The following is a 12,035-nucleotide window of genomic DNA, read 5'->3' as shown; positions in this document are numbered from 1 at the left end:
CCAAGCAGAAAGTCAATAAAGAAAGATTATGTTGTAAAAGTTGAAATACAATCTCAAAAAATAATATTCAGTCTGAAGTGTTTCAAAGTGTCACAGTGTCCACTCCACACACAACATGTATGCAGGGCCTCTTTACAGGGATGTGCTGGTAGACTATATAGAGGCTGACAATAGTGAAGAATATTTGTGATATTTGTTACATATGAAAAAATATGTTTAATACAAAAGATTATACTTGAATAAATTACTACAAAATGTATATATTTTTTAATGAAAATGTCATTTTATTTATTGTCATTTTTATTACAGTCAAGCTATTTATTGTTTGAACTTTTTTCTTGGTGTTTGGTTAGTGTTGCTAAAAAAATAAAACTTTCTTAAAAAAAGTAAAAACAACATGTACAATCTTGACAAAAAAAAAAAAAAATAACTGGAGTGAATAAAATATTTTGAACCTGAACTGAAAAAGACATCTTTTAGTGCTGAAGATTAGCTCTCACATATTAAAGCATGCAAATTACAATCGTCTAAGACAGGGGTCCTCAATCACGGTCCTCGAGGGCCGCAGTGGCTGCAGGTTTTTGCTCCAACCCAATTGCTTAATAAGAGGCACTTATTGCTCAAGTAACACTTCTGTTTCGTTTTAGTTGTCTCGCTCATTAAGATTTTGAACCCTTATTGCTTATTTTAGTCTTAAACAGCTGTACTCTTGGCTTTTAATTGCTCCTAATTAGCAGTAACATGCAAATGACAAAAGAGACCAGCATTTCTCCATTTAGCTTTTTTCCATTTACACCTCTGTGTATTTACCATGCACTATTGGGTTTAATTAAATACTTGGAAGGAAAGTGAAGAGAATAAAGTGAAGGACTGAGAATTACTCATCCATTTTAGCCTTGAAATCACGTGGATGATATCGTTAGAAAGGGGAAGAAAATCTAGGATATGAGAATTACCTGACATGGCAGAGTTAAAGCAACTTAACAAGCCCTGAAATCAAATTATTGGCAAGAATTGCTTTCTAATTAAGCAACCGGGTTAGAACAAAAACCTGCAGCCACTGGGGTCCTCTAGGACTGTGATTGAGGACCCCTGGTCTAAGATGTGTAGTTTAAAATATAAGTCAGCACTGATGCCAAGAACCACAAACTAATGATATATGCTATCACTGGATTTATAACAATATTCTTGCCTAGTCAACATGTACGAAGACCAGTTCATATCATATGCCACAGTCAAGAGGTGTGCTTTACAATTCTGCTGTGGCAGTGTGTTTCTTAAAGATGTCCCCAGGTCTGTCCAGCTTTTGACATTAATGACAGAAGAAAAATGTTATCATCATGAAGCAAATTTTATTGTGGAATTAAAGAGTGACGTTGCTCAAGACAGCTGACACTACTGTATATGGATTAGGTATGAGTCAGATTATTCTTCACGAAAGTTACACTTGAGTAAGGCCTGTACATGTGGGCCTCTCTCCAGAATGTTGACTCCTGAAATGAAGCACCACATAATGCAATGTTTCAAGGTCAATCCTGAGCTAATAAACTTGGACAGGGAGAAATTTAAGAAGCATTTTGTAAACTGTGGACGAAACCTGAATGCATCACTAGGACCCACAGCCCACATAATAACTGAAAGGTGAGGCGACTGTCCAACAAAAAACAAATACAGAGTTCATGGCACTACTGGAAAGATCATGTGTGTAAATTTACATGTGTAGCCCACATGGATTACGTATAACAGGTCATATTACACTGATTTGATTTGGAATTCACAGCAGTCAATCAGGGAAAGCCATGGAGAAGACTGTTAACGACCCCTCTTCTGCTTTACAACAAGACCCCTACTTGCACTGCACAGGTTACAAAGGTCAGTCTGCCAAACCTGTGGATCTGAACACTCATCCCTTTCTGCAGACCCGTCCCCATGTAACTACCACCTCTAGGTGGGGCTGCCCACATACACCGGACATGCTATGCCAATGACAAAGACTTAAAAGTCAGTAACAGAAGAATGAATACAAAATGTTTTAATTGAGTGGTAAAGTTACGAGACTTAAATTAAATTCAAAAATAAAACCTGTTTAGTTTAAATTGTGTTTCTTTAAATAGGACAGGCTCAAATAATTTTGTACAATAATTCAATTTAATATTGCATTGTCATCAGTAAATATTCTTTCTAAAATATTCTTTTATATGGCGATACTCTTCTTTAAATGATAAATGTCCTACAACTGCTGGAGTATATAAAAGGTAAGTTTTCACTACTCTGGTATGCAGAAAAGTATTTTGTAAGCCGAAACAGAGGCCAGTCTTACATAATAAATAAGGAGTCAGATCCCCTTAAGGTGCAACTGTGGTCTGAGCCTGCTGAACATCACAGCAGCAGCCATTTTTATAATGGAATTATTTCTGTGTAATCAGCAGTTGCATGACCATGTCAAAATCTGTAATTCTATTAAAAGAACTACGCTTTGATTTCAAGTTAATAAGAGATAAGAAATTCAAATTACTGACCTTGCAACACCGCCATAATCAAGCCCTTCTTCCCCTGGAAAAATAATCCACAATCTTCGACGAAGGTCTTGTGCATTAAAGCTCATTATCTGAAATTAATTCAAACATATGCAAACATAAGCACTTCAAACATCGGCTCAAAAAGGATGAACAGCCATGGAGGGGCTCAAGGGAGAAAGTATTAAAAGCAAAGAATATATTATTAAATACAATTGGTCAAAATAAAAAACTGAGCGCCAAAAATGTAAATGCTTCTCACAACTTGTAGTGTAGGAGAAAGTATTACTCGACCTTTGACCTCCAATCTCAAAGTACAAGTAAAAGAGAGAGACAGTAAAATTGGAAGGCAAGAACTGATTCAATCTGTCAGAAATTCTGACCACCCCAGGAATTTCTCGGTAAGCTATCAGGCTGAGCAAATTTGTTTAAAAAAAAAAAAAAAAAAAAGCCAGAGTTAACAATTTCAGGATGGTTTACTTGGAAAGTTGCCCAGTCATTACCTAGGGATATTATCCCAGGGATAATAATTAAACACAAACAACTGCTGCTCAATGATGCATTTTCTTGTAGATAAAACACTGCATAGTTGGTAGGCTACAACTCTTTCCACAGCTCTTAGAACTCCTCACCTTCCTGCAGGAAAATCTAGCGAGGGAATGATATAAACTGGGGAACGTCCAAGTCACCCTGGTTTGTATGAGCAATTCAAATGCCAGGAAATTAACTGAATGGTTAATCTGTTAATTTCCAGGTCATATATATGAAAAGGACGTGGGGGATGCAGTCTATTCATGTTTTTCTCTTAACCAAAAACTGAACAACTTCCATTCTTTCTGTAGGAGAAATAGTTTACAATGTTATGCTTCCAGGCCTTAGTAAAACATCTGATGGTAATTCCAACTGTAAAAGCCAACTAAACAGAGAAGGTAAATCAATGCAAACACTAAGACAATTATAAAACAACAACAGGCATATGAAAAGAAATTCTTACATTTGTTCTTTTCTCTGGTGTCTACTTTCTTCATATGTAGTTTGAGGAAAACAATTATTGATTACATCCATCCATCCATTATCCAACCCGCTTTATCCTAACTACAGGGTCACGGGGGTCTGCCGGAGCCAATCCCAGCCAGCACAAGGCAGGAAACAAACTCCGGGTAGTGCGCACACACACACACATATCACACATTTGGGACACTTTAGGATCGCCAATGCACCAAACCGGCATGTCTTTGGACTGTGGGAGGAAACCCACGCAGACACGGGGAGAACATGCAAACTCCACGCAGGGACGACCCGGGAAGTGAACCCGGGTATTATTGATTACATCAGTTTGTTAATCAGCAATGTTTTCATGTAAGCACCCCGATGTGCAATGCATATAGGCAGTATTGTAACATTTAGTCCAATTGTCCAACGGCTCCTGCCACTGTAAGCTTTTCCAATGCTCACTCTTGTAAACAGAAGGTTAAAGGCCTGAATGCATTAGCTGTACTGATCTAATGATTGATTCAGCATATACAGTAAGCAAAAAAAAACAAAAAAAAGGCAACTGATGATAAAAGGAAAACAACACTAATGTCAATTTATCTTTATAGCACATTTAAAACAACATAGGAATGCTGTGGCTTTACAATAAAAGAAGAAAAAAAAACATGCAACTAACATAAATAGCAAATACAAATGTAATCTAAGAACATACATAAAATACTGTAAATAATATATAGAAGATTACATGATCACAATGAGGAAACCATAAGTATTACTGAGGGTCACGGAAAGCAAGTGAACAGAAACAAGTCTCGTTTTGAACAGTTCAACTGTAGACGACTCCATTATGTGATGAGGTAAAGAGTTCCACAGGCGAGGAGCAGCAGCTGCAAAAGCCCCGTCTGTCCCCCTTAGTTTGACACTTGGTACGAAGGACAACAAGAGACAAATGACCAGAAGATCTAAGCACTCTGGATGTATGGTGTAAAACAAACAATTCAGATAAACAGGCAGGAGCGAGCCCATGTAAAGATTTAAAAACTAGCAACAAGATTTTAAAATCAATTCGAAACCTGACAGGCAGCCCGTGTAAGGAAGCTAATATTGGAAAAACAGAATCAGACTTTTTTGCCCCATCCAGAAAGCGAGCGGCAGCATTCTGGATCAACTGGAACCTGCGGGTCAGGGATCTGCTAATCCCAGAATACAGTGAGTTGCCATAATCAAGGCAAGAAAAAATAAAACCACGGGTAGCTTTCCCAAGATCCATAGAAGATAAAAGAGGCTTGATCTCACCTAAAAGACGAAGCTGGAAAAAGCAACGCTTGACTACAGAATTAATCTGTTTCTCAAAAGAGAGGTTACTGTCAAAAATAACACCAAGATTGCAGACTTGAGGTTTGCAAAAGACAGACAAAGAGCCGAGAACTCCAAGACCTATTTGGGCTTTAGCTGATGGACCCCACTATAAGCACCTCCGCTTTATTTTGATGCAGATCAAGAAAATTATCAGCCATCCAGGATCTTAGTTCAGAAAGACAACTGTGGAGTTGATTCGTTGCAGACGGGAATGTAAACCTGCGTATCATCAGCATAGCAGTGAAAAGAAATGTTAAATTACCTAAAAATAGCTCCAACAGGAAAATACTATCCCAAGACACAGGCAAATTATCAATAAGCTTGTCTGGAGGATGGACAGATGAACTACGGAATGAACCCTACATGCAAACAACTCGTACAAAGCAGCCTAGCTGATGTCATTCCAGTAAAATAGAGGGAGCACTGACCTGTTGAAAAGAATCTTCAAACAAGGTTTTTCTAGAAACTGTGATCTTAATGTGTTGAGGCATCATAAGTTGCTGCAAAAAAAAATATGGAATTAATGTTTTAAAACATTGTTACATTAAGAAGCGCTTACATCTGCTACAGCCTATTTTCTTTTTGCTTTACTATGTCATTAGTGATGTAGAAGATAATGTAGATGTGATGGGGACGTTTGGTCTCGGAAGACCACAGTAGCTGCAGGATTTTCTTCTGACCAGTTTCTTAATTAGTATCCTGGTTTATGAAAAATGCAAGTTAAACAGATAGAATGTTCCCTGTATTTGTACTCCTGTACTAACTCTAACTCTATCCCAACCAAGCCTTCAATGTCAGAAATTCCACCCAGCCTATGTTTAAGTTTTCTGAGAAAAGTCAACTGGCATTGTTAGAGCTTCCTAATCCCTACCCCAACTCAAGTTTTTGAATACATTTTCCTCTTAATATTTTAATAAAGCAGCTACTTCATTATGAATATAAACTGTGCATAAAATGGAATTTATTTCTATATTTAGATGTTGTCTCCCTTGATGTTTCTTCTTGGAAGTAAAAATGAAACAATATACAATTTATAAGACTTAAAATTAACAGACTCCTATAGACTAGGACTCATATCAGCAGTATCTTTCCATGTTTCAAGAAGTAACAATCCATCCATCCATCCATCCATTTTCTAACCCGCTGAATCCGAATACAGGGTCACGGGGGTCTGCTGGAGCCAATCCCAGCCAACACATGGCTCAAGGCAGGAACCAATCCTGGGCAGGGTGCCAACCCACTGCAGGACACACACAAACACACCAAGCACACACTAGGGCCAATTTAGAATCGCCAATCCACCTAACCTGCATGTCTTTGGATTGTGGGAATAAACCGGAGCGCCCGGAGGAAACCCACGCAGACACGGGGAGAACATGCAAACTCCACGCAGGGAGGACCCGGGAAGCGAACCAGGGTCTCCTAACTGCGAGGCACCGAAGTAACAATCACCACTAATAATTTCAAAGACAGCAGACAGTTAACTAGTGTAAGCTATCTGACTAAATAATTAGTGCAGTTAACAACACGGCTGACATTAAATTAAGAAACTACAACAAAAGCCTTCAACAATTTCAGGTCCTCCAAGACTGTCTTCTACGGTGACTGTTCTGTAGCTGGAATATGCGCAGCACTTGATTTTCATTCAGCCATTTGATAAAGTGGTACATTTTGCTATGAACACTGCCATTGCAGCAACACTTTAAGGTAGAATTTCCTGTTGGGTTAAATTTTAACCAGACATTTGATATCAGAGCCAAGTATCTAGCCACAGAGCTAAACACAGTTCCTAGGTGATTTTTAATAAGCTAGCTCTCTGGTAACTCTTGGATATCTTCCATCTAACACATACTGCATATAACCTGAAATGATAGAAAATGGCATTTGCTCGTGTGCATCCATTGCCATGAGTATTCATGATATCAACTACTGTCAGAAGCCTTCTGTTGTGCAGACTGCAACTGCCAGCGAGGCAGGAAATAAAATTACCTGACACCAGAATCTGAAGTACTGTACTTTTGCTTTGAAGTCCCGAACATAAGTAATTTGTGGTCCATTCTCCCTGGATAGAAAAAAACAGAGAGAGTAAACATTCATTTACCTGTCAAGCCCACTAAACAAAGAGGTTTACAGCAGCAGCTAGAAACCCGTTTGTTTGGCCTCCCCTTCACCAGAAAATACACTGAAGCCCCACTTTTACACAGGTAAGGCAAACAAATAAAAACAATCAGAATTAATCTAAATATCTTAAATATGCGATACAGCTGTTGTTTATATCAACAGTATTAGGCTCAAGGCAGAGATCTGCTGTCCAAGGTGTGCATGTTTATCAAACGGCACACATAAACAGAGGCGTACGTACACAATCACACTCAGTGAATTACAGGCAGTCCCCGGGTTACGTACGAGATAGGGACGGAGGTTTGTGCTTAAGTTGAATTTGTATGTAAGTCGGAACAGGTCCATTATTTTAATAAATGCTATTGTTGACCGACTGCAACCAAGTGCTCTGCCAATGAATGATGGAGTTTCACCTCTCTCTGACCTTTTTATTATTTCTACTTTATTTTCAATGGCGATGGTTTTTCTCTTCTTTACTGTATCACCAGCACTTGCATCAGATTTGTGTTTCAGAGACATTGTTGAAGGGTGAAGACAAAAAGGTTAAGATGAGCTCTTCTGCACAGCACTGTCCACGCTATCATAGCAGGAAGGCACCCGTCATCAACACGTCTGATGTACTGACACCAGACAACTTCCTGCTATGTGCCTAACAGTACAAGCAGGCTTGCTATTGATAAAGAATGGGGGTGGCGAGGGGCAATTCATCACCAGTCCACCTCACAGTCACCTCCACTACAGTATGCTGCCTGCAGCGTTCGCCCACTGAGAACGAACACGGTGCAGCCAAAGGTGGGTAGTGAATTGCCCCCATTCAACAGGCAGCCATCCGATGCACACTACAATTCTACCCCGCGGTCACCGCTTGCAGCATTACCAGCCACCCACGGAGAACAAACAGGGCAGCCGTGTGTTGTGGGTGGGCAGTGAAACCGCTTGTCACCCAAGGGACACTACACTGCGCGAGCAGCGAAATCACCCCCCTCCAGCTTCCGTTTGCAGCATTTCCAGCCGCCCACCGAGAATGAATGGGGCAGCTGCGTGTGGTGGGCGGACAGTGAAACCACTTGCTGCCGGGAACTGCCAGAGGGACACTACACTGCGCGGGCAGCAAAATCGCCCCCCTCCAGCCACCGCTTGCAGCGTCCTCAGGCCGAAGATGACGGAGCGGCAGTTACCGAGGTGCATGTGTCGCAGCTGCGGCCCCGTTTGTAAGTTGTAGGTCGGATGTCTGTAACCTGGGGACTACCTGTATAAGGCACCTTAGTGTTATTTTATATTTATTATGTCAAATGACACCAATCAGAAGCTTGGTTGCTATGGGTCACTTGTGGGCAAAGCAGAAGGTACATTTTCCTCAGGTCTATAAAAGTGGCCATAAAAAGGACTAACAGAACCAAAAGCATTTTTTTTTTCAGTATTCAGTGCCTTCTTATTATTCAATCATTAGTTCCAGTACTGGCTCTCTTGGTATGTGAAACCATACCTGGCAAAATCTCACACAAAGCAGGTACCAGTTCTGGAAGACCATCTGCACTCTAAGGGCACATTCACACCTTTAGACTCTGATATTTGGTTATAGATGTTTAATTTAGAGTGTCCAATTCATTTAACCTACATGCATTAAGATTTAATTGTGCCCATTTCCCATGATACTATTTGAAATTAATTATTTATATGATTAACATTTTACTCAGAACTCAGATTTATGCTACAGTAAGTAATATTTTTTTTTTCTAATTAGTCATGCTAGGCTGACTGCCAAAGGCTGATTATGCAAACTGACAGACTATTCTTCTATTTGTTGTAACCAATTACTTCCAACAAAAGATGCCAGGGACAATCTTGATAGCAGTGCATTCAAACCACAAATACTACAGAATGAATCGCAGCTGCTGCAAATATCTCCTCAATCTTTTCAATTTTGAACAAGAGTTTGTGAAGAACAAGTGAGCATATAGATGTTCAATTAAACTATAATTCAACTAACTGATAGCTAAGAGACACAGCTAGACTTTAAAAACAATCAGATGGGAATGTGAAGTACTTTTTTTATGACTGACTGTTTAAATGTTTATGAAATAATGTAAAGACTCATTTCTGCAAGCAAAGGAAAGATACTCAACAAAGGGCATAAAAGGCATATCATGGTGGGATAGATTGTGTTTTCCAGTACGTTAGACCCAAGTATTATTATGTGGCTCAGTATCACAAACAGCACCAACCATGTTCAGTTCTTGATTCTTACAACTGTTATGTACCTAAAGATATGAAATGTATTTCATTTATTCATATTGTAACAACAGTGTGATGCTCTGGTTTTAGGTTCACCCCTTCCAATGCTAATTTAGAACACCCTTGCTTCTTAGTCTAGCACATGAGCAAAAAATAGCGCTGTGAATTAACAATGCATTGTAAATTACTAAAACAAAACCAACTTAAAAAGGAAAGTCTTCAGTTGGGAACAATTATTACATGCTAGCTGCTACCACCACCAAAGGCATACATGTTGACTACTAAAATATCATAATCTATGAAGGTAACCCTACTGTATATTGCCAGTGGGAATATTTAGAGAAAATCAGAGAAGCGAAGGATGGTACCAGGAAAATTTAGTTTATGCTCGACGGCTTTATTTTAATTTAAAAAAAAAAAAAAAACTACAAGAAAAATGATGATGCTCAAATTTTTGTTATGTAATAGAATAAATATCTGTTATGTGAAAGTGAAGGACAGTGACAACATGCCCCTTAAAAAAAGAACAACTGAAGGTTACTTCCACTCTGAAAAATGATAAAAAGGTTAAATGTTTTGTCAATGCAGCCATCAGGCTATAAGGGTCTCTAGCCTTCCTTTCATTTTTTCCGTCACTGAAATAATCTTTATATATTTGTACCTCACCTAAATAAACAAACAAAAAAAAAGAATGAATCTGCATTTTTAAGTCAATATTTCTCTGTTGTGATGTTAAAATGACATTGCAGGTTTCATTCTTTTACAGAATGGAGTAAAGATGCACCTCAATTTGATCAGACTTGCTTCAATATGATCTATTTAATGCCTATCCAAAAACTGCATATATCTCGTATGCAACAGAATTAACAGAGAGGAAAAACAATACATTTACTTTCTTTGAATTGCATTTACATGCGCAGAAGTACATTTCATTTTATCAGTGGATTCTCCGTCAGGCTGCAGCAAAAATATCATAGCTTTTTACCAAGTATTTAGTTTAATCTTTGATGGGAATTACTCAGTAAATATTTGAACTAACCAACATTCTGACAGATTGTATTTATATATAAGCTTTTTAACATAGCACAACTCCAAGTTTTTTCTTAACTTTGTACTCACAGTGATGATTTTCCAGTTCTTGGGTCAATATATGTTGTAGTTCTCTTATTATGATCCACAAAGTAAGGGATTCCATCAACTGTGAATCTCATCTCCCATCCCTCTGGCAATGGTTTTTCATTCAAAAGCCTACAAAAAGCAGCAGGGCAATCTCAGTCCAAGTTTTTCCTAATTAAATGCTAAGACATGTGTTCCCAAAAAGGAGCAATATTAAACATGCATATGCAAATTTAAACTAAATTATACCTCATTAGCAGCTGGTGCCCAGAGGCATGGCATGTTGACACTCTGTGTCTCAACATCATACATTTTAAAGAGTGTGAACAGGGTATTGGGACAGCCACTTGAATCCAACCTACAAGAACTCTACACCTTACACAAGATACCCGACAACTTGGTGAAACGCACTGAAAGCTAGGAGCTACTACTGTTAGGGCACAATAAGAGAACAGCAGTCATGCTGGAATAAAACTACAATACAGAAGGATTCACAAGGGTTAAAAGGAAGTAGAGTTTACTCAGACGAATATGAGGGGGTCCTTTATTATAGTTATATTAGCTGAAATACCCAGCTTTCCCCAGGAGGAAAAAAAAAAAAAAAAACCAGTTTAATTGTTTTAGAAAAATAATAAAAAAACCCCACAACTTTAATAATAAAATTAAATGAACAAACAATGATGACTCACTGATGTGCTTGTCTTGCAGTCTTGTATGTATGTTATCATCCAGCTGATGCTCGGAACCAGCCAACTTTATTTAATTTCAAAAGCAAAAGGGGCGTGCGTGGTGGCGCTCAAATATAAAGAATGCTGGCAGTCATAAACAGAAGGGGGTGGGTTAGGGTTGATTTCACCCTACAGTATTTTTAGTCGACCAATGAGAAACATGTGTACCAAGCATCATGAAAATTGTTCCAGTCGTTCGGAAGTGATGCTGGAACATACATACATAGACTTTTATTTATATTATAGAGAGAGATTATAATATATATATATATATATATATATATATATATATATATATATATATATATACAGTAATCCCTCGCTATATCGCGGCTTCACTCCATCGCAGATTTTAAATGTAAGCATATCTAAATATATATTACGGATTTTTCGCTGGTTCGCGGATTTCTGCGGACAATGGGTCTTTTAATTTATGGTACATGCTTCCTCAGTTTGTTTGCCCAGTTGATTTCATACAAGGGACGCTCTTGGCGGATGGCTTAGAAGCTACCCAATCAGAGCATGTATTACATATTAACTAAAACTCCTCAATGATACAAGATATGCTTCCCGCGCCGTGCTTGATTGTTTGCTTTTCTCGTTCTCTCTCACCCTCTCTGACATTCTCTGTGCCTGACAGAGGGGGTGTGAGCACAGGGGCTGTTTGCCTAGAGGATACGGACGCTCCTCTACAAAATGCCGCTTTATCGTGGTGCATCGGCATACTTAAAAGCACGTATTGATTTTTTGATTGTATGCTTTTCTTATCTCGCGCGCTCTCTCTCTCTCTGACATTCTCTGCTCCTGACGGCGCTCCTTTGAAGAGAAGATATGTTTGCATTCTTTTAACTGTGAGAAAGAACTACCATCTCTGTCTTGTCATGGAGCACAGTTTAAACGTTTGACTAAAGGGTGTTATTTCATGTCTAGAGGGCTGTGTGGGAGAGTTTATAAGGGCTTAAAATAT

At 38.7% G+C, this 12,035-nt stretch overlaps 1 protein-coding gene across 1 annotated transcript in view; it reads right to left on the bottom strand.

Annotated features, from left to right (window-relative positions):
* The window catches only part of itcha (itchy E3 ubiquitin protein ligase a), an 80,839-nt gene that overhangs the window by 16,746 nt on the left and 52,058 nt on the right, over positions 1-12,035 (bottom strand). The window contains exons 13-16 of the mRNA XM_039767351.1: positions 10,344-10,472; positions 6,858-6,930; positions 5,297-5,368; positions 2,520-2,608 (exon numbers count right to left, since the gene is read on the bottom strand). Coding sequence (XP_039623285.1) covers positions 2,520-2,608; positions 5,297-5,368; positions 6,858-6,930; positions 10,344-10,472 — 363 coding nt within the window. The remainder of the gene's footprint in view (positions 1-2,519; positions 2,609-5,296; positions 5,369-6,857; positions 6,931-10,343; positions 10,473-12,035) is intronic.

This window comes from Polypterus senegalus, chromosome 10, assembly GCF_016835505.1.
Source record: "Polypterus senegalus isolate Bchr_013 chromosome 10, ASM1683550v1, whole genome shotgun sequence".
NCBI classification, from domain to species: Eukaryota; Metazoa; Chordata; class Cladistia; order Polypteriformes; family Polypteridae; genus Polypterus; species Polypterus senegalus.
This window is presented reverse-complemented; position numbering and strand designations above follow the sequence as displayed.